At 41.8% G+C, this 16,233-nt stretch overlaps 1 protein-coding gene across 11 annotated transcripts in view; it reads left to right on the top strand.

Annotated features, from left to right (window-relative positions):
- Positions 1-1,115: 1,115 nt before the first annotated feature.
- BPTF (bromodomain PHD finger transcription factor) overlaps positions 1,116-16,233 on the top strand; it is a 53,980-nt gene continuing 38,862 nt past the window's right edge. For 10 of the 11 annotated variants that reach the window (XM_039562561.1, XM_039562557.1, XM_039562564.1 and 7 more), the window contains exons 1-2: positions 1,116-1,853; positions 13,287-14,109. In XM_039562561.1, coding sequence (XP_039418495.1) covers positions 1,217-1,853; positions 13,287-14,109 — 1,460 coding nt within the window. In that variant the 5' untranslated portion in view covers positions 1,116-1,216. The remainder of the gene's footprint in view (positions 1,854-13,286; positions 14,110-16,233) is intronic. The other variant, XM_039562558.1, reaches the window with a different exon arrangement.

The raw sequence follows: 16,233 nt of genomic DNA, 5'->3' as shown, positions 1-16,233 counted from the left end.
TTTTTGTTGATTTTTAGATCTTTGTGGGTTCTGGCAAATGAGACAACTAGAGGGAATACAAAATAGACGGAGCCCATCTCTTTCCTAGTGCTCCAGGGAACTGCGGAAACAGCAGAATAGAGGAAGTGGATGGACAAAAACAGTGATGGTGGGTCCCTATGTGATCTCAGTGTTTGCTTTACACAGGCGCTGGCTGTGTAAGGGCAAGCTGTAAGAGGGGTTTAATGGGTGAGGAGTCAAAGCACGGCCAGAGATGAGTGTCAGTGGTCAGGAGAGCTGCTTAGTGCCGATGCAGGGGGGAAGCCTCTCCCGAGGGGACACCCTCGGGCGGGGGATGAAGACCCCCGTGGGGAGCCCCTGCCTGGGGGCCGGCGCGCACCCGACGGGCCTGGGGGCTCCCCTGGGGCGCGGGTCGAGCTCCGGGAGAGACCCCGGCCACGGACCCAGCGACTCTGGTGTGGGGAGAGGGGGCAGGGCCGGCTGAGCGAGCGGCGGTGTCGGGACCGTGAGCTGGGACCGTGAGCTGGGGCAGGGGGCGCGCCGGGTGCCGGCGGAGGGGAAAGCGGAGCATAAGGGGGCAAGGGGCGGTGCCGGTGCCTGCGGTTGGTGCCGGGTTCGGGGTCAGTGGTGGGAGTCGCTGCCGGGTTCAGGTTGGGGGTCGGTGCCGTTGTCGGTGCCTGGGGTCGGTGCCGGGTTCGGGGTCAGTGGTGGGAGTCGCTGCCGGGTTCCGGCTGGGGGTCGGTGCCGTTGTCGGTGCCTGGGGTCGATGTCGGTGCCGGTGTCGGATCCGGGGCCGGTGCTCGGTGCCGGGTTCGGGTTCGGTCCGGGCTTTGTGTCCGTGCCGGGCTGGGTGCTGCGTCCGGGGGTCGGAGGGCCGCCCCATCGCGGCGGCTCCCTCACGGCCGTGGCGGGCGCGCCCCCTGGCGGCGGCGGCGGGCGCGGCGGTCACGTGAGGCGCTCGGGGCCTGGTGCCGCTTCCCCCAGTCAGCGCGGAGCGGCCGAGGCGCAGGCGGGGAACAAGATGGCGGCCGGCGGCGATCCGGAGCGGGGCGCCGGCGATTCGCGTTGAGCCGCGGCCCGCTCGGCCAGGCCCCCCCCCCGCCCCGGCCCCGCGCCCTCCGCGGGGCGCGGAGCTTGCCCGTAGCCGCCTGTCCGGACTCCGAGCGCCCTCCCGAGCCGCCCTTCCCCTCCCTTCCCCCTCGGCCAGCGCCCAGCGATGCGGGGCCGGCGCGGCAGGCCGCCCAAACAGCAGCAGCCGGCGGCAGCCGCCGCTCCAGCGAGCGCCCCGGCTCCAGCGGGCCCCATCGGCGGGCTGCGCTCCCGGCAGCGCGGCAGCAGCCGCGGCAGGTGGGCGGCCGCGGCCCAGGCGGAGACGGCGGGGCCCAAGCAGAAGGGAGCCGGCGCTGCCCAGGCCTCGTCGCCCGCCGCCGCCGCCTCGCCCAGGGGGGGCGGCAAGAGGAAGGCGGGCGGCGGCGGCAGCAGCACCCCCGGTGGGGGAGGCAGCGGCGGTAAGGGCAGGGGCAGGGCCGGGGCGGCAGGAGCAGGGGGAGGAGGAGGCGCAGGAGGCAGCTGCAACAGCCCAGGCAGGGCTGCCTCGTCCAGGAGGAGCATCAGTAAAGTGGTGTACGACGATCATGAGAGCGAGGAGGAGGAGGAGAGCATGGTGTCCGAGGAGGAGGAGGAGGGAGACCCTGAGGATAACCAGGACTCCGAGGAGGAAGAGGAGGAGGAGATAATGGAGGAGGAGGACGACGACGACTCTGACTACCCCGAAGAGATGGAGGATGAAGATGATGCCAGTTATTGCACTGAGAGCAGCTTCAGGAGCCACAGCACCTACAGCAGCACCCCAGGTAGAGAGTCCATGGGCGAACTCATACAAGTCGAGGGCACCCCACATGCTCCCTCTAGGTTGGCAGATACGGTCCGTACTCCCATGCGAGGATGTGAGGGATGTCCGCAAGCACTCCCAGGGAGAGGGGTATGCAAATAACCACTGGCAACCCCGGGGACGTTGGGAGCATTGGAAGATGCTCACAAACGCGTGCACGGAGAGGAGCAGGGAGGGCGGGCGGCACTTGCTGGAACAAGGGGATGCTTTGCAAATGTTCGTGAGGAACCTGGTGGCTGCAGAAATGCGCGACCCACCAGGACGTGTTGCAGACAATGTCAAAAGTGTGTGGAGCATTCACTTTAAATTTAAAAACAAGGGAAACGAGAGGCATGCCTTGCAAAGAGGTCCTTTCAGTTAAATACAGGAAAGGCTGGCTTGTGCTTGCAAATATAGCTTGATGTTGAAAGGAAAGGAAGCACATGTAAGTTGAAGTGACTTTAATAAACCAAAAAACCGTAAACACCGAGGATTTTAAGGCTCTTGAGATCAGAGCTATAACTGGATCCAGCATTTACTGGCTTTAAGACAAAAGTAGCTTTCCAAGGAGGGAAATGAGGTGCATTGTTCAAAATGGAGATTGCATTGTTATAGTTTGGGGAAAAGTGCACAGGGCCTCATTGCAAGGATGTAAACCTAGTTTTAGTTCAACACAAAGATTAAAAGATGGAGGTTGAGTCAGAGGTCTTGCATTTAAATACTGTGTTTATCTTAAAATATAGCAACCTTTAAAACTGATATTGGGGTTAAAATTCATTCAACATAATAGTGTTTTTTTTTTTTCTTTTTAATTCTAGTGGAAAATTTGGGAAATTTTTAAGGCCTGCATTTCTGTTTGTCCTTAATTGGTTCATTCACCAAGGTTCAAAAATTCTTTTATTTAAACTTAAGCACTTTGGATTTATTTGAACTCATTCCAGAATGGCGTTCAAGCTTAGAATTTTTTTTTTTTTTTTAAGTGTCTGAACCAGGAGAGTAGTTCAACTTAGAGGTAACCTGGTATGATTTGGGCTACAGGATGGCAGACACTGATGTTGTACGAGTATTTGGCCAGTCTGGAAGAGGGGAGGAACAGGTTGTTGGTGTGAATGCATTGCATCCTAATTAAAAAAGGAGTGTAGATCCGAGTAGTTAGCTGAGGACTTTTAAAAAGGGGGAAGTACTGGCTGCTAGATTTGTCTTTATTTGCGTGAGTTAATGATATCGGCTTATTCTGTGACTTCATAATAGTACTTTAAAAAGCTCTGTGTGTTTGTCTGTATGTATATTTTAAACTTATATCCATATGCTCAAGAACCTAAATGAATCAAAATGAGTACATACATTACTAAATCTGTTTAGAGATAATTTTTTAAAGATGTTAGTTTACCTGTTGCAGGAATGTCCTGCAATCAGATTGAAATTTTTTGAATATTTATTACTCAAAGATTGAGATCTGGCTTCATGGAAGAAAAAAGCTCCAAAATACTCTCTTGACTTTTAACTCTCCATTTTCTGCTTAGTTGTGATAACTTAATTTCTATTACTTTTTTTGGGAATGCTTATGTCAGGGAAATAATATTTTTATGATTTTAGCTGACTAGGTCAGGATAATATTTTTTACATGAGCATCCAGGTTTAAAATGAGTTCTGCAGAGAATGGGTGTATGCCATTTTTCAAATGTGCTAAGTGTTTTGGCAAATCAGAAGATAGGTCTGTGTGCATTGTTGTACAAGCATAGACAGGTTTTATGTGGTATTTAGATGTATCAGAAACCATTTTGATAATTCATATGCTTATTTCTCACTTGGTCAGAATGACTTCAGTTAACTTTTTTGAGAGACGTGTCAGTGTAAGGATTTTTATCTGTAGGTGATTTTGCTCTGTATTGAGTTTTTGAGAGTTAAAATGTTTATGTTGTTATTTTGGCAATTTACTGGTGGTTCTCATTAGTTCAGTGTTTGCCTAAAGGTCACACTCCCTCCTTCCCTATCTCCCAGACACTCCCATGTCCTTTTACGAAAAAAGTACAAACTTTTCATTCAGGAAGCTCAGTCCATGTCTCATCCTGGACAAACACCTGCTTTGGGACCGTGGCTCTGCAGGGGTGGCACTGATGGAAATCTCAGTCTTGTCATAGTCCAGCAAGAGTTGCTGGACACCAGAGCAGCATTGATAGGCAAGGAAGTGCTTTATTTCTCATCAGTATTTCTGTGTCTGATGGGGGCCAGTGCAGAGAGGAGGTTAAGAGCAGAGCAGGGGTCCAGAGCTGTGTCTCCAGTGTTCCTGCAGGGGCTCCAGAGCTGTTTGACTGGCGTGCACTCCGAGCCAGAGTTGGTCCTCAGCTGTATTTAGATACAGGGGGGATTATTTCCTATCCTTGTCTTCAAGCCAGTCAGATTGTAACACAGTGGCAGAGTTCCCATGCTGAGCTGGAGGGCTTGAAGGAGTGTCTCCTCCCTTGGCTTAAACTGCCTCCTGACAGAATTGTGCAGGTTTTTTACCAGAAGAGATGATGAACAATCCTTCTCCTCTTATCTTCTCTCAGTCAGTGCAACCTGAGTTACAACCACTTTCAGGATGTAGTCTTAGGGGCTGAAGACTGTTTTTGAGAGCAGGGTATTGAATAATTGCCATTCCAGTCAAACTTCTGCCAACTAAGCTTTTACACATTCCACTTAAGTGGGGGACAGTTTTTTTTAACTTAGTTAAGCAATGAATTAAAAGATCGCAGAGCAATGTGTCTGGCCAAGAAAGCCTCAGGTTTTGTGCTCTGACTGGGAGCTTATGCTTTATCTTGAACTTAGATGTAGAAGTACTTTCTACTATAATATGATAGTGAAATTAATATTGTTATAATATAAAATAATATTATCAAACTATTTAAAGAAGCAAAATCTTAGAAAAGATAAAATGTCTTTAATATAGCACTTAGTCATGGTACAGTAAAAACATACTGTGTGAATAACAGTTACTTATTTTTCTTCTGCTGGACGTACTTTTGGTAGAGGGATTTTGTGTGTTTGTAATGTCCCTTCCCTCTCACCCCTTTGTATCCCCAGAAGGTGGATGAACTGTTAGGACAGGTATCCTCTATATCTTGTATCACTAAACATTTTTGCCGTTCCCTGTCCACTGTAAATTCTACTTGAGGCTTGTCACCGTTGCATTACAGTTACTAAGTATTTTTCATATGTTGAATAATTTTAAGAGAAGGGTTTAATCAAGGTGCCTAGAAGTCCTTCATTTTTTGTTTCTTGATTTTTCTTCATCAGAAACTGGGAAAACTGGTTTTAGGAAGAGCTATACATCTAGATTTCATCTGAGATCATCATCAGTGTGTCAAACAAGCAAATGCACAACACTGGAGTTGGGAGCCAAAATATTTATCTTAAAATACATTAAATAATATTTTTAGATGGATTTTGCTAGTCTGAGCATTTGCAGGGATTGACCATTGCTTCTATTAACCAGTTACTTCACAGTGTGCTTTTATCTTCAGAGTGAAAGAATTTAGCAGGAAACCACGTGCTGCATTTGGTGTGTCTGTAGTAATTTTTTATCTGAACACGTTTTCATGCTCTTGAAGAATTGTCTAAGTGGAGCCACTGAGATACAACATTAAGATAAGCAGCCTCTTTTGTCTGCCATGTGAGAAGATTTACCAGCCTCCCAAACATCTTACCTGGGGTACCCTCTTCTCTAAATTAAACCTGGCATGCTCTTAGTTTACCATTTAGTGATCTGCACTTTGATTTGTGCTCTAGAGGGAACGATCAGTAGTTCATCATGCCAATCATGAAAAATGTAGAAGAAGAGTTTTAACAAAGAAATTGTGTAGAAGGCCAGAGGACTAAATTTGGGCTGATCCTGCTGTATTGACTTGTAAATTGGCAGCTTATCTGAAGAGAGCTTTGTCACTTCAGTCATCTCAGAAGCTCTAAGCAGCAAATATCTCACCTGTATACAAGTATGTGTGTTGTAAAAGAGTAATTTCATGTGCTGCAGATGACTTTATTGTGCAAACTTTTTTTGTAGATCTGCAGTAAAATTCTGTAAGTGCTCATTGTGTTGCATGGAACAGGTGTAAGGTGAATAAACGTGGATTTTAGTAGGTTGGGGCTGGCTTTCAGCGCTCACTAACTTCTGAAATTACAGCTTATCCTGAGTGTGTCCCGAGAAATTGTTTAACTCTTTCTGAGAATCATTCTGTTAGTGCTATCTGTGGTTTTGGTTGGACTTTTTTCTTTGCCTGGGTTCTAGGCACAAAAGGGTTGTGCCTCCAAGTCCTTCTCCGAGTGATCTCATCTGCTGCTTGTCTTGCATTAGTTATCCGAATGTTAAAATGATGCTATAGAATATAGGAGGCTTTGTATTCCTGGCTCCTGAGGGAGTGCTGATGGCCATAATGTTGAGAAATTAAATTCTTCATGTCAAATCAGTCGAGAACCCTAGTTTGGTTTAAAAGTGTACTGCTGACAGGTGTGCAAACTGAAAAAAAAAGCAGGCAAAAGTTTTACTGTTTTAAAAGAACATAAGGACATACTTTTGTACAAGGCAAGGTAGGAGTCGAACTTTACTTAGGAACACGTGTGAGAATTTGTGTGATGTGAGTGCACTCAGGATCTAGCCTAATAACCAGTTATTTTTTCATTTGTGTTTCAACTTCCAAAGCTTTTGTGGTGATTGGAATGCCTCATTTTTAATGTTGGCTTAGTTTTTTAAGTTTAATCTTATTTATTCTGTTCTCCAGACAAAATAAATAAATTTGGGTTAAGTGTGATTACTGCAGAGCAATATTCAAATTGGATCTGCATCTACAAGTAGTTACAAATGCATCTTATTCTTTCAGAAAGTTTTTCTGGAGAGACTGTTTGACTTGTGATTATTAGAAACATGATTATCATGTTGTCATTTTTAAAAGGGAAAAAAGTGTTTTGTAAAAGTCAAAGCCTTTAATTTCAGCCCATCCCAAGAAAAAGATTTAGATTTTTCTATTTGGGCACTGCTTTTCATAATATATTCTTATTTTATGTTAAACTCATCCATTTTACTGCTTTTTTTTCTTTGGTGGAAGCTGAGCCAATGTTCTCCCAAGAGGTTGACTTTTAATTAAAGAACCAGTTTGGATATTGCTGTGGCAAACATGCAGCTCTATCCAGTTTCTGCATTCTGCTGTGAAAGGAAAGAAAAAAATACAAAAAAGGTTCTCTTACACATTATCATCAACTGTTTCCAGTTTTCTCAGTGATATCTAACAAAAACTTCTGTGTTGCTATGCAGTCCCATTTGAAACGTTCCTGGTACAAAGCAATAATATGGGACAGCAAGTGTGTGTTTATTAAAACCAAACCAAAATAGGAGGGTCTCAGGGAGTTTGAGGGCAGTCAAAAGGCAAAGTTTCCAGGAGGAAGGAAAATGTCGGAGAGGGCGTCTTCTCTAAGGAGTGCTCATGCTTCCAGAACATCATATATAACTGCCAGCTGGTCTTTATGTTGAAAAGTTTTTGCAGTGACTCACGATCTGGAAAACAAAACCAGCCCAGTTCTACTTTACTAAAGATGAACTTTCGTGTAAGTGTAGTGTGGTTTGACTTGGCTCATGGAACTTGAAGCCAAAAATTTAAATCTTTTTTTGGGAAAATTGAAAGTCTTTTCTGGGGTCAATTAGTGGAGTGTGACTGGAGGGGTGGGGGTTTGTTCTCTATTTTCCCCCCTCCTGTGACAGGTTGCTGAAGTATCTGAAACTCCTAGGTATCTTTTCTCTCCCCAATGCTTCTACCAAGTTTATCTTCTCCATGGCAGCTGTCATCAGGAACTCTGAGCTGGAGAGCCCAAGTGCTGAGAAATTATGAGGAAGGGAAAGTTCTTAGAGAAGAGAAATGAGACCAGCTGTGAACTTTCAAATCAAGGGAGGCTGGAACCAGTGTTTATTTTTCAGGTCAGATTAATGCAGCCACCACTCTGTCCCTGTTTAAACAAGACAGTGGTCTGAAGGACCTCCATCCACCAGTCCAATATTTGAAATATGTTGGATTGAAAGCCTGTGTTTTCTGGAGGGGAGGGATGTGTAACGTCAGTGAGACAAGGCAAAACTGGATTTTGGTGATTTTTGTTAGCCTACACGTGTATGGTGATTGAATACAACTAAAGCTGAGGAGCCTGAAAGTGATTTAGTTGTGATACAATCTTTTTGTATTCTGGACAGTGATGTCTATAGTTAATTCAGGTACTCTGTTTACATAAACCAGCAGATGTGTTAAAGATGGTTAAAGTAGTTTTAAATTCTGTATTCTCCTGAGGTAAAGAGTAGATATGACTTTCCCTTTTCTTCTTTCAGTCTGTGAATGAAAAGAGAGGCAAGGGGTTTGGTCCTTTTAAATTCTGTTTCATTTCTAAATTCTGAAAGGTTGAATTGATGGAAGTGAAAAAAAATAAAGCAGTGGTTTGGGGTTTTTAAGTAAATTCTGGTTTTGGGCATTCAGACGGTTACTTGAGTAACTTTGTTTTATTTCAAATATCATTAGTGTGTTGGCTTAAATATTTGTAATATAAATTATTTTAGTAGATTATCCTAAGTGTAGACTATAATTATCAGTATCTATAATTAAATGTGCCATGGGAATAGAATTGTTTACCCTTTAATCTTAATTACAGGCAGCTCTTCAACTAGGGACGGGTAACCACTGCAGACTGCTTCAGCACTTGGGGAGATGATCAGTGAAGGATTTGCCATTTAAAAGAATTTTGTGCTAGATAGAAATGTAGTGCTGAGACACTCGAGGGGATCCGGATCCTGTCAGTAGTCCAGCTGTGGCAGCAGGAGGCTGTTGGCAAATCTATTTTTTTCCTCCAAATAGAGCTATGGAATTTGAGTGGTGTAGAAGTGGACATTTTCTGCCTTTGTATTGCCTCAAATGTAGAGGTAAAATTTGATTCAGACTTAGTTAATATGCAGAAACTATCTCAGAAGTATCCAATTTGCATGTAATAAAATTTGAGTACGTTTTGGGAAACTTCAGTGTGGGTAAATTGAGAGTAGATTTCTTGAATTGAGAGTAGTTACATGAAGCTTCAGTTTAAAGTGTGGTCAGTCAAGTGGTGGTGCTTAAAGGAGAGGGAAGCTGCCAGTGCACCTGCTCTGCAATCCTCTTCATGGATTTGGGGTTAAACAAAATAGTACATACTGCAATTTCTATTTAAAACAAAAATTCCCTGTCGGGGCCCAAATACTTGACAAATGACAACAAATTTAAAAAAAAAAAAAAAAAAGTTGTCAAATCCTAGTATCTCTAAAATAATTTAAACCAAAATAAAGTGTTTGAAGTGGCCAGAGTTCTTTGTTGGGCTGTGGGTTTTTTGTGTCTGCCAGTGAATGTCAAATTTAAATATTGGTCCACTTGCCTCATGAAAAAGAAGATTGTCTTTGAAAGTGAAGAGCTTGAAAAATTGGTTATGTTTATGGTAGGAAGACATTTTTCAACGTTTGAGGGATTTTGTGTTTATGAGGCACAGTTGGGTAAAAATGGACTGTGATCTTCAGAAACCTTCACACAGGAGGTGGAACTGCTCTGAAGCAGGGTGAGCTCTGTGGGTTGTCGGCGCACTGAAAAATCAGCAGTGAAGAAAGGTTGTCCACCCAACCAGTAAAATACCAACATTTCAGCTCAAAAAAGAGACATGTAGCACTTTGACATCATTATATCATATTCCACTGACCTGCACTTTTAATTTCAGTTCAGCAGCCACTTACAATGCTTCAAGATTTATGAGCACCTTGGCAGAGAGTGTCCATCCTTTTCACTGGAGATTATTAGACTGCTTGGGTTTGTTGGTTTGGGCTTTTGAGGTTTTTTTAAAAGGTGTCTGAGTGTTTCTTGAGATCACAGTTGATGTATTGGTCAGTAATACATTTAAGCACAAATTGCTTGGAATTTCTGAATTCCCAAATCACACTTTGTGATTCTCTTCTCAACTTCTGATTCTCTTCAACCCCAGTACAGAGAATATTAATAACAAATTGAAAGTGAAATTGGAAAGAAAAAAAGCCAGCATAAAAAGATTTGAAATACTGTGCCATCAAGTCATTCAAGAAAAATAGTTTCTTTCTAAATATTCTGCATCTTTGAATACTTGCCTTTTTTAGCTCTGGAAACCAGTTTATATTTAGTCTAGAATTGTTCAGAGCAGTTCAGTGTCCGAAAAGAAATTATTTGAGCTCTTGAGCTGTGGTGTGTGGTTTCCAGTGTGGATGGGGAGTGTTGAGGTGTGCAATATCATAATGTGCTGCAACTGTGTGGCCTAACACAAATGAAGCACACATTTTATAATGCAGTGTTCTTTTCCTGTTGTCTGTTTTACTATTGCTTTTGAAATTTCTGTTCTTTATACCAAAGAAAACATGAAAATACATAAATTGATTTAAGTGACTAATGCAGCCGTAGGGTTGCGTTGTGCTTGCACCAAAGTACAGTTCTTTATTATGCTATTGTGACATATTTGTATCCCAATAACACATTTCTTCTAGATCTCTAATTGTACCAATGTGCTTCCTTTGTAAGAGGAAGTGTTAGAGACTAACTTCTTCAGAACAAATTAGGAATGCCTTGTTTTAAGGTTCTTTTTTTATTCCCCTATTAATTTCACGTGGCAAATATGCGAATGGCCTCCTTGCACCAGGAGAGGTTTGGATTATATATTAGGAAACTTTGTTTCGCTGAAAGGGTTGTAAAGCACTGAACCAGGCTGCTCAGGAAACTGGTGTAAGTCATCACCCCTGGAGGTGTTCAAAAATGTGTGGATATGGCACTTGAGGACATGGTGGTGAGGCTGGGCTGATGGTTGGGCTTGATCTTGAAGGTGTTTCCCAACCTTAATAATTCTGTGATTCCATACCATGGTTATCTCATGTGAAAGAGACATCAGCAAAATTGGTATATTGGGAGTCCATTTGTTTCAGCAGTATTCCTTCACTCTGGTTTATCTTTGTCTAAAATTCCTGGGGGGATTTGTCACTTCTGATTAATTCAGGTAAAGCAGGGTTAACACCCTTGCTGCTCCCTTTCTTGAAGGGCTGTTTTACGGCTTTACTGCATGACAGACACGTTTTTTCTGCTACAGTTGCAAACACTGGAAAGAATCCTGGTTGATAGCTTTGCTGTTTTTTGTGATATTTGGACTCTGTGAGGGCCATCACTGATTTCAGAATATCTGTTCGGTGGAGGTGGTGGTGTTGTCTTGCATGGCCAACTAGGACTGCAATGTTGAAGGAAGCTTCAGGACCCTGAAGTAGTTTATTGTGGGAATGTGTCTTTCTTTTGCTTTGGGGTCTTTTAATTAAACCAGCTGTGCCTTATGCATATATGATTTTGGATCATGGTGATAGAAAAGTTGGGTTTAATCTAGAGAACACTTGCTTTGTGCGTGGCTGTGAAACTCCTTTGTCTTTGTGTGTTTGCCATGATTAAACATTTTCCACTGATTTGTGCAGAGGCATGTTGGAAGAGAGTCATAGAAACATTCTTTCATTTTCCACAGTCAGAACTCAAACTTCGCTAAACTTGGAAAGTTATTTTTATCCACAGATGATGTTGACCTACTACTTCTGTAATGGAAACATCTTGCAGTTCATCTTCTGTATTGTTTGGGTGTGTGATTTGTTGCATAAGATTTCATTCTTTAACGTTGGAAAGGGAGAGCTGTATCTGGTGCCCTCTTGCCATACCAGCCTAAGGGTTGATTTATTTCTCTGGAATCATTTGTTGTGCATCAGAATGTTTCTTAGAGTAGCTTTTCTTTCTGGTAACTATTTTTTTCCCCCTTTTCAATGCTTTAAAGTTTTAATGATGGTGTTTCAGGTTCAGCAGGCTCTGCCTTAGCAGATCTTCTCCCATATTAGATTTCTTTTCTGTATTTCTGGGAGTATCGAAGGGAGTAGGGTGGGTTGAAAAGTGCTACAGAGAACCATTTCCTCTTAACGGTAACATCCAAGCTGAGATAAAGTTCACTTTATCTCTCAATTTCCTTAAACCTATTTTTGGAGAGGTCTGTTATTTGCAGAATTTGGTCAAGAAGTTATGATTGTGAATCTTAAAATTCCAGACTACTGGTTGTGTCACTCTTCAGTCTCAGAACACACGAAGTTTAATACATGTCACATTTTAATGAAGTGTGTGTGTGCTATGGACAACTGCAGTTTTCCTTTGGATTATCTCTGTGAATGAAATGCATCCTGCTGACACTTCCCTATGGACAGCGGATAATTTTGAAGTTTAATTGTTGACCAGAATCTTAGTATGCTTAGTAAGAGGACCTAAAACCAGCTTTCATCTCAGTTCTTAGATTAAACTTAGACGATGGTTTATGAGATTTTCTCAACTTGTTTTTTTTCTATAAAGGGAAATAAGTTTAATGAATGCATCTAAAACTTTTAACTGATAGCTGAGAAATAGTTGCTTGTAGCTGGTTATTTTGATAGAAGATTAAAATATTTCATCTGTCGGGTAGTGTCACAAAAAATTTTCCTCTTTTATTTTTCCTTCTGCTTGGCATCAAGGATAGTGGAATTAAAGGGAAGAAAGTGTAGCATCCTATCTGAATTAGCATCTGAGACTGAATTGATTATGCTCAGTGTCTTTTCTTTTAGGTAATAAAACAGCTCTTTAGATTAGCTTTTTTTGGTAAGCTTGTCCTTGAATAATTTTGCTTCCTCGTTCTGTGGGTATGGTTCCTGTTTTATTGAAGCATGAGGGTGGGTTGGGGTGGGTTTTTTGTTTGTTTGTTTTGAAAAACTGAGAATTTTTGAAATATTTTCATAAAACATCACATTTACCTTCTGGTTTTGGTTTGTAGGTAGCCAGGAGAAATATTCTAGTTAGAAAGCAGTGGGCAATGCACTTCAGGTTCTCTTTTGTATTTTAATTTGATTGAAATTGATGTTCTAAGACATCTGCCTGAAATGAGATTTCCTGGATGCTGTTGCTGGATAGGAGAATAGCTTGCAATAATTTAATACAAAATATCTGTTTGGAGCTTTATGTTTGGAGTTTAAACTAGTCATGCTGAATAAAATTGAGAAAAAATTAATATTTTGGCTGCGGGAAATGTCTTTCTTTTTAAGTAGTTTAAACAATTACATTTCTAGATTTCATTTTAAAGATTCAGTAGATGTATATTGTATGGGAAATGCAATTCCTGTATGTGTCTGAAGCAAAACTTCAGGTATCTTGTGTTTTGTTTTCATACTATTAGTTAAAGTATATATATAAAGTAGGTGAGTTAACACATTCATGTAACTGTGAAGCTTGTGAAGCCTTAATTTGCATTAGTTCAGAATGTTAGCGCAGTGACTGATGATAGATGTTTAAACACATTGGCCTGTGAACAGCAAAATTCTTACTGTTGTTTTTTATTCCAGGTAGGAGAAGACAAAGAGCACATCGTCCTCGTTCTCCAATATTGGAAGAAAAAGATATCCCACCCTTGGAGTTTCCTAAATCCTCAGAGGACTTAATGGTGCCTAGTGAGCATATAATGAATGTTATTGCCATCTATGAGGTACTAAGGAACTTTGGCACTGTTTTGCGCCTCTCTCCTTTTCGTTTTGAGGACTTCTGTGCTGCTCTGGTAAGTCAAGAGCAGTGCACACTTATGGCAGAGATGCATATAGTGCTGTTAAAAGCAGTTTTACGTGAAGAAGACACTTCAAATACTACCTTTGGACCTGCTGACCTCAAAGATAGCGTTAATTCCACTTTGTATTTCATAGATGGAATGACGTGGCCAGAGGTTCTGCGGGTATATTGTGAGAGTGACAAGGAATACCATCATGTTCTTCCTTACCAAGAGACAGAGGACTATCCTTATGGACCAGTAGAGAGTAAAATCAAAGTTCTGCAGTTCTTAGTGGATCAGTTTCTTACCACAAACATTGCACGTGAGGAGTTAATGTCAGAAGGTGTTATTCAGTATGATGATCATTGTAGGGTTTGTCACAAACTTGGGGATTTGCTTTGCTGTGAGACTTGCTCAGCCGTGTACCACTTGGAGTGCGTGAAACCCCCTCTGGAGGAGGTGCCAGAAGACGAGTGGCAGTGCGAGGTCTGCGTGGCACATAAGGTGCCTGGAGTGACTGACTGTGTGGCTGAAATCCAAAAAAACAAACCATACATCCGACACGAACCTATTGGATATGACAGGCATAGGCGGAAATACTGGTTCCTGAACAGGAGAATCATCATGTAAGTCAACTAATTGCGTAATTTCTGAACAATAATATTGTGTTTTTAATACATCATGTAAATTGCTGTTGCCATCTTAAAATTGTTCTTTCTTTAGATAAGGCCGTTGCTTGCTGTTTTGTAAGGAGATTACTAAAGAACATGGAAATAATCCACATTTATCCAAAATTAATATTCTCATAATCTATACATTAAAAGGAAATTTTAAAAGGGCCTCAGGCTTAATATTAATGTGCTAAAACACATGAATGTGAGGAAAAGAAAGGGAATTTTAATGACAACTCCCCAGTTTCTTGTAAAAGTTACTGAAGAGAACTTTGATTCTTTCTATGATCACATGGTGTGTAGGACAGACACTACTTGTGGTCTGTCACCTGCTTAAGCAGTGTTTGGCTGCCAGGTTCTGGTACCAGTTTGATGCTCTGCCTTTGAAGCTGAAACTTTCAGAGATGCTCAAAGGGATTCACTGTTACTAGAAGTGCAGAAAATGTTGTGTTGAACATTTCTGTTGTGCAGAGAAAGTCAAGAAGACATGCCTGTCTTCAAGGGAGGTACTGTGTGTGCTTCACACAATTTCCTGTTACTGGTTAGTCTCAAGATACAAATTTACCTCAAAATACTAATAGTAATCAAACCCTTGCTAGTGAGGGCATTGCACCCTGGATTTTACCTGAAAAGTTGAATCTGAAATTATAAAAACACTTCCTACGTTTTTCACAGGAAGATAGCTAAACATTGGTTTTCTCATAAAAGACGGTTCTTATCTAATAGTTCTCATAATGGAGGAGAAATAATATTTAAGTGAAATCAGTGCTATTGTTAAATTAGGAGAAATAGAGATTTTACCAGAGCTCTGTAAACAGTTTTCCATTCAGTGTTACGGAGAAAATAAACCACAGCTGGGTACCTTACAGAATTTCATACAAAGCAGGTTATAGTGAAATGTTAAGATAGTAGCTAGTGTGTTTAAAAGGGACCGTGAGGTCTGATGATGATGTTACATCTTGCAAAGAAGACACTTCTAAGGACTCATGGTATTCCTTTAAAATGTGGGGCTGTTTCTCTGGGGTATTGTCAGCTGATGGTTTAAGTATTAATTATCTCTGCTCTGTTTCCTCTGTTCTTCTTTCATATTTGTAAAAAAAGAGTCCATGTTTGATCTTTTTTAGTTTCTCTGGGTTATAAATGTTACAGTGGTGTCAAGAAACCTTTCGAAGAATGCAGGGAATCTTTTATACTCTCCTCTTTTTTTGCTATATATACGCTCCGTGTTTATACTCAGCCACATGCTCCACAGTAAGGGGTGGATCATTCAGGTGGTTCACCAGATGTGATGGGCACCTGAAGCTGTGGATATTCAAATTCGTCCATTGCCTCATGCAGAATTTCCTACCTTTTGTTTTAAGAAAATGTGTTGAAATTTGGATTTTCACAAAAAGCCTGATTGTGAAGGACATGTAACTGGAATTCTTTTTGCTCTAGTTACTTATGCTTTAATAACTTATGCTTTCCTCTGCATGGTTTTTGTATATTTCCACTCGAACTCTTGAGAAAAAGGCTGTTCTAAAGATGGGTTTGTCTTCAGTGCTCTCCTGTACTGGCAGAGATCTGGGAATTAATGTAAAAAAATCCAGATCGCTCAGGAGCTGATTTTGAGATAAATAGGCAGACTTTGTTTCCTCCCTGTATGTGGGCAGATAGGTAATTATTTTTAACCAAACTTGGTCTGTGAAACAATGTTTTTTCCCACTGGAGTATCTGATGTTCAGAAGGTTTTGATACAGGCAATACTTCAACATATTTCAAACTAAAATGAATCATGCAGGTGCTTCATGATCCTTTGACATCTGCACATGTGTTCTTTCTAGCACATTGGTAATAATTTTAACTGCACTAGAAGAGATATCTTCAAAAGTTAAATGTATTGAGTTTTTAAAAACCCAATATTTTGCATTCCTTTGAGGTGTTATGTGGGCAAATTATTTCATAAGGGGGCACAAGTACTACATAACTTAATTCCAGGGAAATGCAACTGTGATAACTCACATAGACATTAAACTCTGTACTTCCAGTTTTTAAATTCAGTAAGCATGCTGTATGGCAAACCCAACTGCTTTGCATATA

The sequence above is a fragment of the Corvus cornix genome, chromosome 18 (genome assembly GCF_000738735.6).
Source record: "Corvus cornix cornix isolate S_Up_H32 chromosome 18, ASM73873v5, whole genome shotgun sequence".
NCBI classification, from domain to species: Eukaryota; Metazoa; Chordata; class Aves; order Passeriformes; family Corvidae; genus Corvus; species Corvus cornix.
This window is presented reverse-complemented; position numbering and strand designations above follow the sequence as displayed.